The sequence below is a fragment of the Heptranchias perlo genome, chromosome 17 (assembly GCF_035084215.1).
Source record: "Heptranchias perlo isolate sHepPer1 chromosome 17, sHepPer1.hap1, whole genome shotgun sequence".
In the NCBI taxonomy this organism is placed as follows: Eukaryota; Metazoa; Chordata; class Chondrichthyes; order Hexanchiformes; family Hexanchidae; genus Heptranchias; species Heptranchias perlo.
In genome coordinates, this window is record NC_090341.1 from 57484082 (window position 1) to 57503913 (window position 19832).

The 19832-nt window shown below is 50.1% G+C and overlaps 1 protein-coding gene across 1 annotated transcript in view; it reads right to left on the reverse strand.

The window, feature by feature from the left end:
• Positions 1–19832, reverse strand: part of LOC137333943 (FYVE, RhoGEF and PH domain-containing protein 5-like) — a 329534-nt gene that overhangs the window by 29489 nt on the left and 280213 nt on the right. Inside the window, 3 exon segments of the mRNA XM_067998296.1 lie at positions 4318–4411; positions 13293–13372; positions 15905–15988. Of these exon segments, the coding sequence (XP_067854397.1) occupies positions 4318–4411; positions 13293–13372; positions 15905–15988 (258 nt within the window).

Genomic DNA, 19832 nt, shown 5'->3' on the forward strand with positions numbered 1-19832 from the left:
TTCCAGGTGCGGTCTCACCAATACCTTATATAACTGCAGCAATACCTCCCTGTTTTTATATTCTATCCCCCTAGCAATAAAAGCCAACATTCCGTTGGCCTTCTTGATCACCTGCTGCACCTGCATACTAACTTTTTGATTTTCTTGCACTAGGACCCCCAGATCCCTTTGTACTGCAGTACTTTCCAGTTTCTCGCCATTAAGATAATAACTTGCTCTCTGATTTTTCCTGCCAAAGTGCATAACCTCACATTTTCTAATATTGTATTGCATCTGCCAAATCTCCGCCCACTCACCCAGCCTGTCTAAATCTCCCTGTAGGTTTTTTATGTCCTCATCAATCTCCACTTTCCCTCCCATCTTTGTATCATCTGCAAACTTTGATACGTTACACTCGGTCCCCTCCTCCAAATCGGCAATATAGATTGTAAAGAGTTGGGGACCCAGCACCGACCCCTGTGGAACACCACTGGCTACTGGTTGCCAGTCCGAGAATGAACCATTTATCCCAACTCTCTGCTTCCTGTTAGATAACCAATCCTCCACCCATGCCAGAATATTACCCCCAATCCAGTGATTCTTTATCTTGAGCAATAATCTTTTATATGGCACCTTGTCGAATGCCTTCTGGAAGTCTAAATACACTACGTCCACTGGTTCCCCTTTATCCACCCTGTACGTTATGTCCTCAAAGAACTCAAGCAAATTTGTCAGACGTGACTTCCCCTTCGTAAAGCCATGCTGACTTTGTCCCATTAAATTATGTTTATCCAAATGTTCTGTTACTGTCTCCTTAATAATAGACTCCAAAATTTTACCCACCACAGATGTTAGGCTAACTGGTCCATAATTTCCAGCCTTCTGCCTACTACCCTTTTTAAATAAGGGTGTTACATTAGCAGTTTTCCAATCTGCCGGGACCTTTGCCAAGTCCAGAGAATTTTGGAAAATTATTACCAAAGCATCCACAATCCCTACTGCCACTTCCCTCAAGACCCTGGGATGTAAGCCATCAGGTCCAGGGGATTTATCCGCCTTGAGTCCCATTAATTTACTGAGTACCAATTCCTTAGTGATTTTAATCGTATTAAGCTCCTCCCCCCCTAGAGCCCCCCGTTTGTCCAGTGTTGGGATATTCTTAGTGTCCTCTACCGTAAAGACTGAAACAAAATATTTGTTCAGCATTTTTGCCATCTCCATGTTTCCCACCATTAATTTCCCGGTCTCATCCTCTAAGGGACCTACGTTTGCCTTAGCCACCCTTTTTCTTTTCATATAATTGTAGAAACTCTTGCTATCTGTTTTTATATTTTTTGCTAATTTATTTTCATAATCTATCTTCCCTTTCTTAATCAATCCTTTAGTTACTTTTTGCTGTCTTTTGAAGACTTCCCAATCTTCTATCCTCCCACTAAGTTTGGCAACCTTATATGTCCTTGTTTTTAGTCGGATACTATCCTTAATTTCTTCACTTAGCCACGGATGGCTGTCATTTCTTTTACACCCTTTTTTCCTCAGTGGAATATATATTTTTTGAAAGTTGTAAAATAACTCCTTAAACGAACACCACTGCTCATGTACCGTCTTACCCTTTAATCTATTTTCCCAGTCCACTTTAATCAATTCCGCCCTCATACCATCATAGTCTCCTTTATTCAAGCTCAGTACGCTTGTTTGAGAACCAACCTTCTCACCCTCTAATTGGATATGGAATGTAACCATGTTATGGTCACTCATTCCAAGGGGATCCTTGACGAGGACATTATTAATTAATCCTGGCTCATTACACAGGACCAGGTCCAAGGTTGCTTTCCCCCTTGTAGGATCAGTTACATACTGCTCAAGAAATCCATCCCTAATACACTCAATAAACTCTTCCTCAAGGCTGCCCTGCCCAATTTGATTTGTCCAGTTAATATGATCGTTAAAATCCCCCATAATTATCGCTGTTCCCTTATTACATGCCCCGACTATTTCCTGATTAATACTTCTTCCAGCAGAGTTGCAACTATTAGGAGGCCTATATACTACGCCCACGAGTGTTTTTTTCCCCTTATTATTCCTTATCTCTACCCAAACTGTTTCATTATCCTGATCCTTTGTCCCAATATCATTTCTCTGTATTACAGTGATTCCTTCCCTTATTAACATAGCCACCCCACCTCCACTTCCTTCCTGCCTGTCCTTCCTGATTGTTAAATAACCTGGCATTTTTAACTCCCAGTCATTGTCACCCTGCAGCCATGTTTCTGTAATGGCCACAAGATCATACCCATACGTAGTTATTTGTGCCGTTAACTCGTCCATTTTGTTACGAATGCTACGTGCATTCAGATAAAGAACTTTCAAATATGTTTTGTGACACTTAGTTCCTGCTTTTTCCTTTTTTAACACTTTACCTTTTACTCCATACCTTCTGTCCCTTCCTGACACGCTTTCCTCTGTCTCCCTGCTCAGGTTCCCAACCCCCTGCCACAGCTTTGATGCTGGGTTAATCGCCTTGCACCTTCTAGTTTTTATTTTATCTGTCGTGCCTAAAGTACACTTTATTTCCGCTGCTCTACGCTTTTCCCTCTCACTTGTTCTTGAACAACTGTTTGTACTACATGTATTGTAGATTTCCCCTGGGTCTTCCCCTCTCTTGCTGCTCTCAATTTTATTCCCTTCTGACTCCCCGCTCAGGTTCCCATCCCCCTGCCACTCTAGTTTAAACCTTCCCCAACAGCACTAGCAAACACCCCCGCGAGGATATTGGGCCCAGTCCTGCTCGGGTATAACCCGTCCTGCTTGTACAGGTCCCACCTTCCCCAGAACCGGTCCCAATGTCCCAGGAATCTAAATCCCTCCCTCCTACATCATCCCTGCAGCCACACATTCATCCGGTCTATTCTCCTGTTCCTATACTCACTAGCACGTGGCACTGGTAGTAATCCTGAGATCACTACCTTTGAAGTCCTGCTTTTTAATTTATCTCCTAACTCCTTAAATTCACCTTGCAGGACCTCATCCCTTTTTTTACCTCCCCCTCCAGAATGCCCTGCAGCCGCTCCGTGACATCCTTGACCCTAGCACCAGGGAGGCAACATACCATCCTGGAGTCACGTTTGCGGCCGCAGAAACGCCTATCTGTTCCCCTTACAATTGAATCCCCTATCACTATATCCCTGACACTCTTCTTCCTCCCCTCCTGTGCAGCAGAGCCACCCGTGGTGCCCCGAACCTGGCTCTTGCTGCATTCCCCTGATAAGCCATCTCCCCCAACAGTATCTAAAGCAGAATATCTGTTTGAGAGGGAGATGGCCCCAGGGGACTCCTGCTCTACCTGCCTACTTGTCCACACTTGTCCAAATGACTGTTAATTCTGTCCCGATTATCATTTCTAAGAGTTTCCCACCACTGAGATTAAACTGACTGGCCTGTAGTTGCTGGGTTTATCCTTACACCCTTTTTTGAACAAGGGTGTAACATTTGCAATTCTCCAGTCTTCTGGCACCACCCCGTATCTAAGGACGATTGGAAGATTATGGCCAGTACCTCCGCAAATAAGGTTAAGCAGATACACTGTTCCCTCACTGCGACGTTACCAGCTCACACTTTCAGCCACGCAGAAAAATTGAGATTAAATGGGCAAGGGCAAGTCGAACTAATGCAGATGCCATTCATTACGCTGTCACAGCAAATTCTGGGCCAGGATCTTTTTAGCCTTTTGCTCTTTTCTTGCTGCTCGCGGTTTAAAACGGGGCCTGTGGGATTTGCTGCTCAAGTCTTCAGTAGTTTTAAAGGTGCGAGTAACAGTTTACTGACGGGATGCCTTTTCACCTGTCAGCTGTCTGTTTTTACGTTATATTTAGTGCATTTCCTGCTGTTATTACACTGCCCTCTGAGAAAAGGCTGGACACACCAATCCTCCATCGAGCAGGAGTCACACTGTCACTCACTGCAGCAGTGCAGGGTGGTGCTGCTATAAACCAGACACAAATCACACTGGGCCCAGCTCCAATCTTACACCTCTTGCTCCAAAATCAGGGACCAGCACCATGAGAGTGGGTGAGATTTGAGTGACTACTGACCACAGCGCTGAATGGGGGAAGATATACGATTGTGCCCAAACACCTCTGGAGATCTCTCGTCCAGCAGTGCAGGACTAGCCGAGGCTCCCAAGCCCTCCAGGGTATCTCACAGGCTTTCCCGGAAGTAAGCAGTGCCTCAGTCCTCACTGAGAAGGTGAGGTGTACAAGTCTTTGGTGGAGCTATGGTCTGTCTCACTGAGTGAAGCATCGCAGTGTCAGGAAGGGAGCTCTGTACTGTAACACTGACCTCAGCACTCCCTCGCAGGAATCTCTGTGTCCTCTGATAATCTTCCACTGCTCTGCTAATGGCAGCCAGCCACTCGTCTCGATCTGTGGACGAGCTGACAAGGAATGGAAAAGGGATAATGTTAGATTATTCACCTTGTCTAAATAAGAGCAGTTGCTGCACCTCTAATTCATGGTGAGATGTCCTTCCGACATTTCCAAGTAACAATCTTTGTAAATGTACAGATTATATTTGCCACTCTTTCACTCCGAGAATGGTAAAATCCTTCACACAATGTAGAGACTTGCCTCACTGTGGTTAGCTCAGGGAACACCATCAAGTTTCAGTGGGGGAGCATCTGGGGAATAGTGATCATAATATCATTAGGTTTAGAATAATTATGGAAAAGGACAAGGAACAATCAAATGTAAAAATACTTAACTGCAGTACGGCAAATTTCAATGAGTTAAAAATAGAGTATGTGAACAGATTAGCAGCTAATATAAAAGGGACCGTAAAAGTCTTCTATAAACATAAATAGTAAAAGGGTAGTCAAAGGAAGGGTGGGACCGATTAGGGACAAAAAAGATCTTCTTGTGGAGGCAGAGAACATGGCTGAGGTACTAAATGAATACTTCACATTGGTCTTCACTGGAGAAGAGGAAGCTGCCAATATAGCAGTAAAGGAGGAGGTAGTAGCGATACCGGATAGGATCAAAATAGACAAAGAGGAGGTACTTAAAAGATTGGCAGTACTCAAAGTCAAGATGAGATGCATCCTACGTTACTGAGGGAAGTAAAGGTGGAAATTGCAGAGGCTCTGGCCACAATCTTCCAACCCTCTTTAGATATGGGATGGTGCCAGGGGACTGGAGGATTGCAAATGTTTCACCCCTGTTCAAAAAAAGGGGAGGGGATAAACCTGGCAATTACAGCCAATCAGCCCAACGTCAGTGGTGGGGAAACTTTTAGAGACAATAATCCAGGACAAAATTAATTGGCCCTTGGAAAAGTATGAGCTAATAAATGAAAGTCAGCACGGATTTGTTAAAGGAAAATCGTGTTTGACTAACTTGATTGAGTTCTTTGATGAAGTAACGGAGAGGGTTAATGAGGGTAGTGTGGTTGATGTTGTGTATATGGACTTTGAAAAGGCATTTGATAAAGTACCACATAATAGACTTGTTAGCAAAATTAAAGCCCATGGGATTAAAGGGACAGTGGCAGTGTGGATACAAAATTGGCTAAAGGACAGAAAGCAGAGAGTAGTGGTGAACGGTTGTTTTTTAGACTGGAGGGAAGTATACAGTGGTGTTCCCCAGGGGTCAGTATTAGGACCACTGCTCCTTTCGATATATATTAATAATCTGGACTTGGGTATAGAGGATATAATTTCAGAGTTTGCTGATGACACGAAACTCGGAAATATAGTAAACAATCTGGAGGATAGTAACAGACTTCAAGAGGACATAGACAGACTGGTGAAATGGGCAGACACATGGCAGATGAAATTTAACACAGGGAATGGGCTTTATAAATAGAGGCATAGAGTATGGGACACGTGATGAACATTTATAAAACACTGGTTCGGCCACAACTGGAGTATTATGTCCAGTTCTGGGCACCGCACTTTAGGAAAGATGTGAAGGCCTTAGAGGGTGCAGAAAAGATTTACTAGAATGGTTCCAGGGATGAGGGACTTTAGTTACGTGGATAGACTGGAGAAGCTGGGGTTGTTCTCCTTGGAACAGAGACGGTTGAGAGGAGATTTGATAGAGGTATTCAAAATCACGAAGGGTTGAGTCAGAACATTGCTTGGTTTCATTGGTCAGAACATTGAATACAGGAGTTGGGATGTCTTGTTGAAGTTGTACAAGACATTAGTAAGGCCACACTTGGAATACTGTGTACAGTTCTGGTCACCCTATTATAGAAAGGATATTATTAAACTAGAAAGAGTGCAGAAAAGATTTACTAGGATGCTACCGGGACTTGATGGTTTGACTTATAGGGAGAGGTTGGATAGACTGAGACTTTTTTCCCTGGAGAGTAGGAGGTTTAGGGGTGATCTTATAGAAGTCTATAAAATAATGAGGGGCATGGATAAGGTCGATAGTCAAAATCTTTTCCCAAAGGTAGGGGAGTCTATAACGAGGGGGCATAGATTTAAGGTGAGAGGGGAGAGATACAAAAGGGTCCAGAGGGGCAATTTTTTCACTCAAAGGGTGGTGAGTGTCTGGAACGAGCTGCCAGAGGCAGTAGTAGAGGTGGGTACAATTTTGTCTTTTAAAAAGCATTTGGACAGTTACATGGGTAAGATGGGTATAGAGGGATATGGGCCAAGTGCAGGCAATTGGGACTAGCTTAGTGGTATAAACTGGGCGACATGGACATGTTGGGCCGAAGGGCCTGTTTCCATGTTGTAAACTTCTATGATTCTATGATTCTAAATAGTTCCCATTGGTGCAAGGGTCAAGCACCAGAGGACATAGATTTAAGGTTATTGGCAAAAGAACCAAAGGTGTTATGAGAAAAAAGTTTTTTAAAATTCGTTCATGGGATGTGGGCGTCGCTGGCGAGGCCGGCATTTATTGCCCATCCCTAATTGCCCTTGAGAAGGTGGCGGTGAGCTGCCTTCTTGAACCGCTGCAGTCCGTGTGGTGACGGTTCTCCCACAGTGCTGTTAGGAAGGGAGTTCCAGGATTTTGACCCAGCGACGATGAAGGAACGGCGATATATTTCCAAGTCGGGATGGTGTGTGACTTGGAGGGGAAAGTGCAGTTGGTGCTGTTCCCATGTGCCTGCTGCCCTTGTCCTTCTAGGCGGTAGAGGTCGCGGGTTTGGGAGGTGCTGTCGAAGAAGCCTTGGTGAGTTGCTGCAGTGCATCCTGTGGATGGTACACATTGCAACCATGGTGCACTGGTGGTGAAGGGAGTGAATGTTTAGGGTGGTGGATGGGGTGCTGATCAAGCGGGCTGCTTTGTCCTGGATGGTGTCAAGCTTCTTGAGTGTTGTTGGAGCTTCACTCATCCAGGCAAGTGGAGAGTATTCCATCACACTCCTGACTTGTGCCTTGTAGATGATGGAAAGGCTTTGGGGAGTCAGGAGGTGAGTCACTCGCCGCAGAATACGCAGCCTCTGACCTGCTCTTGTAGCCACAGTATTTATATGGTTGGTCCAGTTAAGATTCTGGTCAATGGTGACCCCCAGGACGTTGATGGTGGGGGATTCGGCGATAGTAATGCCATTGAATGTCAAGGGGAGGTGGTTAGACTCTCTCTTGTTGGAGATGGTCATTGCCTGGCACTTGTCTGGCGCGAATGTTACTTGCCACTTATCAGCCCAAGCCTGGATATTGTCCAGGTCTTGCTGCAGGCGGCACAGACTGTTTCATTATCTGAGGTGATGTGGAGATGCCGGTGATGGACTGGGGTGGAAAAATGTAAGGAATCTTCCAACACCAGGTTATAGTCCAACAGTTTTATTTGAAAATCACAAGCTTTCGGAGATTATCTCCTTTGTCAGTTGAGTGTGTGAATGAGAGGTTCTCAAATCGCATATCTTATATTAGCCTGGGACACCATCACACCAACCAAAGGTGTCACCAAGTGTGACTTGGTGAGTAAGTGCCGCTTGATAGCACTGTCGACGATACCTTCCATCACTTTGCTGGTGATTGAGAGTAGACTGATGGGGCGGTAATTGGCCGTATTGGATTTGTCCTGCTTTTTGTGGACAGTACATACCTGGGCAATTTTCCACATTCTCAGGGAGATGCCAGTGTTGTAGCTGTACTGGATCATTTTGGCTAGAGGCGCGGCTAGTTCTGGAGCACGAGTCTTCAGCACTATAGCCGGGATGTTGTCGGGGCCCATAGCCTTTGCTGTATCCAATGCACTCAGCCGTTTCTTGATATCACGTGGAGTGAATCGAATTGGCTGAAGACTGGCTTCTGTGATGGTGGGGATATCGGGAGGCGGCCGAGATGGATCATCCACTCGGCACTTCTGGCTGAAGATGGTTGCAAACACTTCTGCCTTGTCTTTTGCACTCACATGCTGGACTCTGCCATCATTGAGGATGGGGATGTTTACAGAGCCTCCTCCTCCTGTTAGTTGTTTAATTGTCCACCACTATTCACGACTGGATGTGGCAGGACTGCAGAGCTTTGATCTGATCCGTTGGTTGTGGAATCGCTTAGCTTTGTCTATAGCATGTTGCTTCTGCTGTTTAGCATGCATGTCATCCTGAGTTGTAGCTTCACCAGGTTGGCACTTCATTTTTAGGTACGCCTGGTGCTGCTCCTGGCATGCTCTTCTATACTCCTCATTGAACCAGAGTTGATCCGCTGCCTTTTTGGTAATGATAGAGTGAGGAATTTGCTGGGCCATGAGGTTACAGATTGTGCTGGAATACAATTCTGCTGCTGCTGATGGCCCACAGCGCCTCATGGATGCCCAGTTTTGAGCTGTTAGATCTGTTCTGAATCTATCCCATTTAGCACGGTGATAGTGCCACACAACACGTTGGATGGTGTCCTCAGTGTGAAGACGAGACTTCCTCTCCACGAGGACTGTGCGGTGGTCACTCCTACCAATACTGTCATGGACAGATGCATCTGCAACAGGTAGACTGGTGAGGACGAGGTCAAGTAGGTTTTTCCCCCGTGTTGGTTCTCTCACCACCTGCCGCAGGCCCAGTCTAGCAGCTATGTCCTTCAGGACTCGGCCAGCTTGGTCAGTAGTGGTGCTACCGAGCCACTCTTGGTGATGGATATTGAAGTCCCCCACCCAGAGTACATTCTGTGCCCTTGCTACCCTCAGTGCTTCCTCCAAGTGGTGCTCAACATGGAGGAGGACTGATTTATCAGCTGAGGGAGGGCGGTAGGTAATAATCAGCAGGAGGTTTCCTTGCCCATGTTTCACCTGATGCCATGAGATTTCATGGGGTCCAGAGTCAATGTTGAGGACTCCCAGGGCCACTCCCTCCTGACTGTATATCACTGTACCGCCACCTCTGGTGGGTCTGTCCTGCCGGTGGGATAGGACATACCCAGGGATGGTGATGGAAGAGTCTGGGATGTTGGCTGAAAGATATGATTCTGTGAGTATGGCTATGTTAGGCTATTGCTTGACTAGTCCGTGGGACAGCTCTCCCAATTTTGGCACAAGTCCCCAGATGTTAGTGAGGAGGACCTTGCAGGGGTCGACTGGGCTTGGCTTGCCTTTGTCGTGTCCAGTGCCGGGTGGTCCGTCCGGTTTTATTCTTATTATGACTACATAGCGAGTGGTTAGGATCTGGAATGCACTGCCTGAGGGGGTGGTGGAGGCAGTGCATTCCAGATAGCCTTCAAAAGGGAACTGGATAAATACTTGAAAGGAAAAAATTTGCAGTGCTTTGGGGATAGGGCGGGGAGTGGGATTAGCAGGATTGCTCTTGCATAGAGCTGGCACAGACTTGATGGGCCGAATGTCCTCCTTCCTTGCTGTAACCTTTCATTGATTCTATGATTATCAGTGTGAATTGTAAACAATTTTACAACACCAAGTTATAGTCCAGCAATTTTATTTTAAATTCACAAGCTTTCGGAGGCTTCCTCCTTGCCAAGGCAATCACCGTGTTCAGACACGGTGATTGCCTTGGTGAGAGAGGGGGGGGGGCGGTGATTGCCTTGGCAACGGGCAGTTGCAGGGGCATTCTGTAAACACCATGTATTGTTCTATATGTATAAATGCGTAGGCTTCGAGGAGCTCCTGAACATTTACCTGAGGAAGGAGGAAGCCTCCGAAAGATTGTGAATTTAAAATAAAATTGTTGGACTATAACTTGGTGTTGTAAAATTGTTTACAATTGTCAACCCCAGTCCATCACCGGCATCTCCACATCATATCAGTGTGAAGTGATGCTTTTTGGAAGGAAGAATGAGGAGAGGCAAAATAAACTCAATGGTACAATTTTAAAGAGGGTGCAGGAACAGAGAGACCTGGGGGTGTATGTCCACAAATCTTTGAAGGTGGCAGGACAAGTTGAGAAGGCTGTTAAAAAGCATAAGGGCTTTATTAATAGAGGTTAGAGGACAAAAACAAGGAATGTATTCTAAACCTTATAAAACATTTGTTAGGCCCCAGCTGGAGTATTGTGTCCAGTTCTGGGCTCCACACTTTAGGAAGGATGTGAAGGCTTTAGAGAGGGTGCAGGAGAGATTTACTAGAATGGTTCCAGGGATGAGGGACTTCAGTTATGTGGATAGACTGGAGAAGCTGGGGTTGTTCTCTTTAGAACAGAGAAGGTTAAGAGGAGATTTGATCGAGGTGTTCAAAATCATGAAGGGTTTTGATGGAGTAAATAGTAGCAGAAGGGTCGGTAACCAGAGGACACAGATTTAAGGTGACCGCACCCCTCCCTCACCGCCCCCCGCGTTCTCATTGCACCCCCCACCCGACTGCACCACCCCCCACGCTCTCGCCACAACCCCCTCTCTCACCGCCCCCCCTCTCTCACCGCCCCCCCCCTCTCTCACCACCCCCCCCCTCTCTCACCGCACCCCCCCTCTCTCACCGCCCCCCCTCTCTCACCGCACCCCCCTCTCTCACCGCACCCCCCCCTCTCTCACCGCCCCCCCCTCTCTCACCGCACCCCCCCCTCTCTCACCGCACCCCCCCTCTCTCACCGCACCCCCCCTCTCTCACCGCCCCCCCCCTCTCTCACCCGCCCCCCCCCTCTCTCATCACCCCCCCCTCTCTCACCGCACCCCCCCCTCTCTCACCGCCCCCCCCTCTCTCACCGCACCCCCCCCTCTCTCACCGCACCCCCCCTCTCTCACCGCACCCCCCCTCTCTCACCGCCCCCCCCTCTCTCACCGCCCCCCCCCTCTCTCATCACCCCCCCCCTCTCTCACCGCACCCCCCCTCTCTCACCGCACCCCCCCTCTCTCACCGCCCCCCCCCTCTCTCACCGCACCCCCCCTCTCTCACCGCACCCCCCCTCTCTCACCGCACCCCCCCTCTCTCACCGCTCCCCCCTCTCTCACCGCCCCCCCCCTCTCTCACCGCCCCCCTCTCTCACCGCCCCCCCCTCTCACCGCACCCCCCTCTCACCGCACCCCCCCTCTCTCACCGCCCCCCCTCTCTCACCGCAACCCCCTCTCTCACCGCCCCCCCCTCTCACCGCCCCCCTCTCTCACCGCCCCCCTCTCTCACCGCTCCCCCCTCTCTCACCGCTCCCCCCTCTCTCACCGCTCCCCCCCTCTCACCGCACCCCCCTCTCACCGCACCCCCCCTCTCTCACCGCCCCCCCCTCTCTCACCGCAACCCCCTCTCTCACCGCACCCCCCCTCTCTCACCGCCCCCCCCTCTCTCACCGCAACCCCCTCTCTCACCGCCCCCCCCTCTCACCGCCCCCCCTCTCACCGCCCCCCCCCTCTCTCACCGCCCCCCTCTCTCACCGCCCCCCCCTCTCACCGCCCCCCCCTCTCACCGCCCCCCTCTCTCACCGCCCCCCCCTCTCACCGCCCCCCTCTCTCACCGCCCCCCCCTCTCACCGCCCCCCTCTCACCGCCCCCCCCCTCTCACCGCCCCCCTCTCTCACCGCCCCCCCTCTCACCGCCCCCCTCTCTCACCGCCCCCCCTCTCACCGCCCCCCTCTCTCACCGCCCCCCTCTCTCACCGCCCCCCCCTCTCACCGCTCCCCTCTCTCACCGCCCCCCCTCTCTCACCGCCCCCCTCTCTCACCGCCCCCCCCTCTCACCGCCCCCCTCTCTCACCGCCCCCCCTCTCTCACCGCCCCCCTCTCTCACCGCCCCCCTCTCTCACCGCCCCCCCCTCTCACCGCCCCCCCTCTCACCGCTCCCCCCTCTCTCACCGCCCCACTCTCTCACCGCCCCCCCCCCTCTCTCACCGCCCCCCCTCTCACCGCTCCCCCCTCTCTCACCGCCCCCCCCCTCTCTCACCGCCCCCCCCCTCTCTCACCGCACCCCCCCTCTCTCACCGCTCCCCTCTCTCACCGCCCCCCCCTCTCACCGCTCCCCCTCTCTCACCGCCCCCCTCTCTCACCGCCCCCCTCTCTCACCGCCCCCCCCTCTCACCACCCCCCCTCTCACACGCCCCACTCTCTCACCGCCCCCCCCCTCTCTCACCGCTCCCCTCTCTCACCGCCCCCCCTCTCTCACCGCCCCCCCCTCTCACCACCCCCCTCTCTCACCGCCCCCCCCTCTCTCACCGCCCCCCCCTCTCTCACCGCCCCCCCCTCTCTCACCACCCCCCCTCTCTCACCGCCCCCCCCCTCTCTCACCGCCCCCCCCTCTCTGCACCCCCCTTCTCTCTTTCTCCCAGTTTAATACACTTTCTGAAGTTTATAGATTACAACAGGTGTGTGTTCAGTACCCTGTGATTTCTAACTCTCGTCCAACCTACTCTGATTAAAAAGCACTCGATATAAACTTGATCTCAATTAATGCTTTAAAATTGATCTCCAGCTTTTCTTCAAATAATCTTAAATTTAGCAGAAAGTGGTAGAAGCTGTCGAGAAGTTTCCCAGCAGTCCAGCTCCATCCTCAGGATGATGGACACTGCACCGTCTCAGGCTGCACAAGCCCAAACTAAACTCACAAGGTGTGAAATTGGTTTTGGGCAATAGTTCAAAAGGGGCAACAGTGAATTATCAGAGTCCACTTTACACTGGCCTCGTTTTCTTTTCCAGAGAATTGAGTCAGACCTCTGGGCAACAATATAAAGACCTCGCTCTGTCTTTAGGGAAAGGTCGAGAACTTTTAGTGAAACTAACGAATGTATTTAAAGAGACAATTAAATGGATGAATTTAATCGTGTTATTCCCATCAAAGTGTGAACATGGTGAAGTTCCAGCAATGGAGCCAGAGCAGCACTGAGCAAATCCCTGAACCCAGGCAAGTCTCCCAGGCCAGCTGTGTAAATTGAACCACTTCATGGACAGGAAATGGATCAGGTGCAACTCGAGCGGGAAGGAGAGGAGAATCATACCTGGCAGAGAGAGTGATCGAGCCCTCGACACTCCGCATCAACAATACCTTCTCAGTCTCCCCCACAGACACTCTGCTCACCTGACAACACAACAAAGGACCATTTAGGAAGGTTGAATGCTGCACACCCACTCATACAGAGCAAGATCCCAGTGTCTCATCACCAACACCTCAATCAGAAATACAGAGGACAAGGCACTCCCTCTACCCCACACCCACACCCCCCACTCCCGACACCCACACCCCCGCCTCCCGACACCCACCCCCCACTCCCGACACCCACACCCCCGCCTCCCGACACCCACCCCCGCCTCCCGACACCCACACCCCCGCCTCCCGACACCCACCCCCCCCTCCCGACACCCACACCCCCTCCCTCCCGACACCCACACACCCCCCCTCCCGACACCCACACTCCCCCTCCCGACACCCACACCCCCTCCCTCCCGACACCCACACCCCCCACTCCCGACACCCACACACCCCCCTCCCGACACCCACACACCCCCTCCCGACACCCACACACCCCCACCCGACACCCACACCCCCCCTCCCGACACCCACACCCCCCCCTTCCGACACCCACCCCCCCCTTCCGACACCCACACACCCCCCTCCCGACTCCCACACCCCCCCTCCCGACACCCACACCCCCCCCTTCCGACACCCACACACCCCCTCCCGACACCCACATCCCCCCCTCCCGACACCCACACCCCCCCCTTCCGACACCCACACCCCCCCCTTCCGACACCCACCCCCCCCTCCCGACACCCACACCCCCGCCTCCCGACACCCACCCCCCCCTTCCGACACCCACACACCCCCTCCCGACACCCACATCCCCCCCTCCCGACACCCACACCCCCCCCTTCCGACACCCACACCCCCCCTTTCCGACACCCACCCCCCCCTCCCGACACCCACACCCCCCCCTCCCGACACTCACACCCCCCCCTCCCGACACCCACACCCCCCCCTCCCGACACCCACACTCCCCCCCTCCCGACACTCACACCCCCCCCTCCCGACACCCACACCCCCCCTCCCGACACCCACACACCCCCTCCCGACACCCACCCCCCCCTCCCGACACCCACACACCCCCTCCCGACACCCACCCCCCCCTCCCGACACCCACACCTCCCTCCCGACACATTGAGGTTCTTTGAGGAAGTAACAAGCAATGTGGATAAAGGGGATCCTGTGGATGTGGTGTACTTGGATTTCCAGAAGGCTTTTGAGAAGGTGCCACATCAAAGGCTACTACACAAAATAAGAGCTCATGGTGTACGGGTAACATATTAGCATGGATAAAGGATTGGTTAGCTGACAGGAATCAGGGAGCAGGCATAAATGGGTCATTTTCAGGTTGGCAAGATGTAACGAGTGGAGTGCCACAGGGATCAGTGCTGGGGCCTCAACTATTTACAATCTATATCAATGACTTGGATGAAGGGACTGAATGTATGGTTGCTAAATTTGCTGATGACACAAAGGTAGGTGGGAAAGTAAGTTGTGAAGAGGATGTAAGGAGTCTGCAAAGGGATATAGATAGGTTAAGTGAGTGGGCAAAAATTTGGCAGATGGAGTATAATGTGGGAAAATGTGAACTTGTCCACTTTGGCAGGAGGAATAGAAAAGCAATATATTATTTAAATAGAGAGAGATTGCAGGACTCTGAGGTACAGAGGGATCTGGGTGTCCTAGCACATGAATCACAAAAAGTTAGTATGCAGGTACAGGAAGTGATTAGGAAGGCAAATGGAATGTTGTCATTTATTGCAAGGGGAATGGAATATAAAAGTAGAGATGTTTTGCTACAGTTGGACAGGACATTGGTGAGACCACATCTAGAATACTGTGTGCAGTTTTGGTCTCCTTATTTAAGAAAGGACATAATTGCTTTGGAGGTGGTTCAGAAAAGGTTCACTCGACTGATTCCTGGGATGAGGGGGTTATCTTATGAGGAAAGGTTGGACAAGTTGGGCCTGTATACACTGGAGTTTAGAAGAATGAGAGGTGATCTTATTGAAACATATAAGATCCTGAGGGGACTAGAAGGGATAGATGCTGAGAGGATGTTTCCCCTTGTGGGAGAGCCTAGAACGAGGGGCCACAGTTTAAAAATAAGGGGTCTCCCATTTAAGACGGAGATGAGGAGAAATGTTTTCTCTCAGAGGGTCGTGAGTCTGTGGAACTCCCTCCACCAGAGAGTGGTAAAGGCAGGGTCATTGAATATTTTTAAGGCTGAGTTAGATAGATTCCTGATTAACAAGAGAGTCAAAGGTTATAGGAGGTAGACGGGAAAGTAGGGTTGAGGTCACAATCAGATCAGCCGTGATCTTATCAAATGGGAGAGCAGGCTCGAGGGGCCGAATGGCCACCTCCTGCTCTTAATTCGTAGGCTCGTATGACACCCACACAACCGCCCCCCACCCCCACACCCACCCCACCTCCCAACACCCATTCTCCTCCTCCCAGCACCCACACCTTCCAACCACACAACCCCCACCCAGCACCCACACCCCTCTCCCAACACCTACACCCCGTGTCCCTCTGTGCCCTTTCAGTCTGTCTCTTGATCCCTGACAGTCGGTGTCTATCACTTACCTTCATGCTCGTCAGTGGCAGTGTCTTGCTGAGTTTATATCTCCCATTGTGTTGGGGTGCAGTGTACAGGAACATGTCACTCATCTGTAAGAGGAGGATCAGATATTACTGGCCCTGTAGGTCCAGTCACCCGCAGGGCTCATCACTCGGAGTCCAACGTGGGGAAAGGGTGAGACCCAGTCAGTGAATGGCTCAGTCTTGGGGCTGGCTCAGCGACTGGAAGCCGGCCAGTGTGGCCTAGACCCAGGACAGGCTGGAGCCTGAATGAAGCTCATCCCCACATTCTTCCAACCGTTTCTGAGCACAACTGTTCTGCTCAGCAACCTGGACATGAATTTGGTTTGTGGGCTGTTCTCCGGTCCTGAAATGGTCATCCTGTCAGTGAGAGGGAGACTATGGACTGGAAACCAGAGTGTGTGAATATTTTCAGTGAGAGGTGTAAGATAAAAATGTAAAAGAATAAAAATTAGCTAGCTGATACTAAAAAGTGCTCAGCACACAAAGGGTCAAATAGAAGACTGGAATGTAAAACACAAGAGGTGGCAGTTCTGCCGCTGAGAGATCTCAATCGATCAGGGGACAGATATCACCGAGACGGTCAGTCTGTACGGAGCAACTGTCAGCAATGTATGTCCAGTACAAGATCATTGTCAAATCAAAGAGGTTAAAACATGTCCTTGGCGTGCAATTGACGTTCTATTGTGTAGATGCAAGACGTCATCCAGCGCTGGACTCGAAGACTCGGCAGGGGGGGGGGGAGAGGGGGGAAGATCACGGTGGGGGGGAGAGAGGGGAAGATCGAGGGTGGAGGGGGAGAGAATGGAAAATCGGGGGGGTGGGGAGAGAGGGGAAGATCGGGGTGGGGGGAGAGAGGGGAAGATCAAGGGTGAAGAGGGGAGCATCGGGGGGGGAGGTGGGGGAGAGGGGGGTGGGGAGAGTGGAATTTCGGGAATGAAGAGAGAGAGACTGGAAGTCTATTGTGTAGACCACACATTTGCCTGGGAAAGTATAAGATTAGAAGTTTGACCAGCTCTGTTTTATCAAACAAAACGTGGAGATGCCGGTGATGGTCTGGGGTTGACAAATGTAAGGAATCTTACAACACCAGGTTATCGTCCAACAAATTTATTTTAAAATCACAAGCTTTCGGAGATTATCCCCTTCACCTGACGAAGGGGATATCAAACAAAATTTTCCAACACCGTTCACCTGAGGAAGGAGGAAGCCTCCGAAAGCTTGTGAATTTAAAATAAAATTGCTGGACTATAACTTGGTGTTGTAAAATTGTTTACAATTGTCAACCCCAGTCCATCACCGGCATCTCCACATCAAACAAAAGAAGCCCAGATAATCCCATTAACTGTTGAATTACTTTAAGGGCCTTTGACCTTGTTACTTGATAAACAACAAACAAAGACAGTCAGTCTGGGAAAGATCAAAAAAATGCAGGGAAGTCACACTTCACTCTAAACAAGGACACAGTAATCTGCGTTAAGATAAGTGGATGGGAGGAAATTCACACCTCGTTGAGGCAAACAAAGACACAGTAATCTTTGTAAGAAACAAGCCACTTGAAGCCAAATCGAGCAAAGACACCGGGCTCAATTTTAGGGGGCAATTGCGGGTGCATTGGGGGCAGGTGTGCTCCGAAAATCGCGGAAATCCCATTTGGGTTCGGAAGCCGGCTCCAACCAGCCAACTTCCGAGTTTCCCAGGGACCCACCTGTGTGCGTGCGGGTGACCCGAGAACGGAAGTCCTGCTGGCAATTAAAGCCAGCGGGATGACAGTTAAAGAGTCAAATGTACCTCATTGAGGTACTGAAGGCACTTCACCTGTGACAGATGAAGTAATTGTAGTGATTTATAACTTACCTGGGCGGCTTGCCCACCGCTTCTGATTTATGCCTGGAGAAGCCAGGCGAGAAGGACCGGATCAGGGAACAAGATTACAGGGAAATAAATTACATAAAACACCTTGGAAGGAAGTTAAAACACAAAATTAACCTACCTTTGCACCCTGCTCTGATGTCCGATGTCTCCCTCTCTGATCTTCCCCTCTTCACCACCCGATCTTCCAGTCTCCCTCTCCGATCTCCCCCTCTTCACCTCCCAATATCCTCCTGATGTCTTACTCTTCACCCCCCCCAATGTCCTCCTCACCTCCCCGATCTTCCAATCTCCCTCTCCGATCTCCCCCCTTCACCCCTAATCTTCCACTCTCCCCCCCCCGATGCCCCCCTCTTCCCCCCCGATCTTCCCCTCTCCCCCCCGATCTCCCAGTCCAGCGCCGGATGACGTCATGCTCTCTCCCCTTCTCTCCCCCAACCCTCACGTTGCAGCTCCTGACGACAGCCTGTCAATCAGGTTAGCTGCCAGGCGCAAAACCCGGAGAGGACGTTAATCATCATTAATCAACATGGGGATCGGGTCACAAATGGTAAGTTTTGTTTATGCGGGTTTGCCACGCGCACCTTCACCCCCCCCCCCCTCGCTGCCAACCCCCCACCATTGCAAAATCGACCTTACTCAATCTGTGCATATTGGACGAATTTCAGCAAATCCAAAAAGTAGGCGTATCCAACAAAAGTATAAATGGATAAGCAAAAAAAATCTAATCACAGCAGAGAACAAGATCCACTGTCCTGCGGCGCTGACCTGGGGACTTGTAACCGGGTAATACCAACCTTGTATTCTGTTATTGTCGCTTAAATACTGTGTGTATTGATGATTCTGCTGGTGTTATAATAAAGGCTTGTTATATCCAATTGGGACTGCCAAGTGAATTATTGGAAGGGTAACCTAGGGCTGAGTGCCCACAAAACAGGAACCCTATCTCTACAGAGGGGACCATGGACTGGAAACCAGAAAGTGTGAACATTGTCAGGGAGCAGTAATAGTGTAAAGGGCAAAAAGGGGGACGAATTTTTGAAGTGTGTTCAGGAGAACTTTCTTGATCAGTATGTTTCCGGTCCAACGAGGAAGAAGGCATTGCTGGATCTGGTTCTGGGAAATGAGGTGGGCCAAGTGGAGCAAGTGTGGGAATATTTAGGGAACAGTTATCATAGTATTATAAGGTTTAGATTAGTTATGGAAAAGGACAAGGAGCAATCTAGAGTAAAAATACTTAATTGGAGGAGGGCCAATTTCAATGGGTTGAGAACGGATCTGGCCCGGGTAAATTGGAATCAAAGATTGACAGGCAAAACTGTAATTGAACAATGGGTGGCCTTTAAAGAGGAGATGGTTCGGGTACAGTCTAGGTACATTCCCATGGGGGGGAAAGGTAGGGCAACTAAAGCCAGAGCTCCCTGGATGACAAAAGAGATGGAGAGTAAGATGAAACAGAAAAAAAGGGGCGTATGACAGATGTCAGGCTGATAATACAAGTGAGAACCAGGCAGAATATAGAAAGTGCAGAGGGGAAGTGAAAAAAGGAAATTCCTCATTAAGATGGAGAGTGAAGTAGTTGAATCTGAAACTGGGGTCCTGAATTTAAATAAAGGAAATCACGAAAGTATGAGGTGCGAGTTGGCTATGATAGATTGGGAACTTTACTAAAAGGGATGACGGTGGATAGGCAATGGCTAATATTTAAAGAACGTGTGCAGGAATTACAACAATTATTCATTCCTGTCTGGCGCAAAAATAAAACAGGAAAGGTTGCTCAACCGTGGCTTACAAAAGAAATTAGGGATAGTATTGGATCCAAAGAGGAGACATATAAAATTGCCAGAAACAGCAGCAAGCCTGAGGATTGGGAGCAGTTTAGAATTCAACAAAGGAGGACAAAGAGATTGATTAAGAGGGGAAAAATAGAGTATGAGAGTAAACTAGCAGGGAACATAAAAACTGACTGTAAAAGCTTCTATAAATATGTCAAGAGAAAAAGATTAGTGAAGACAAATGTAGGTCCCTTACAGTCAGAAAT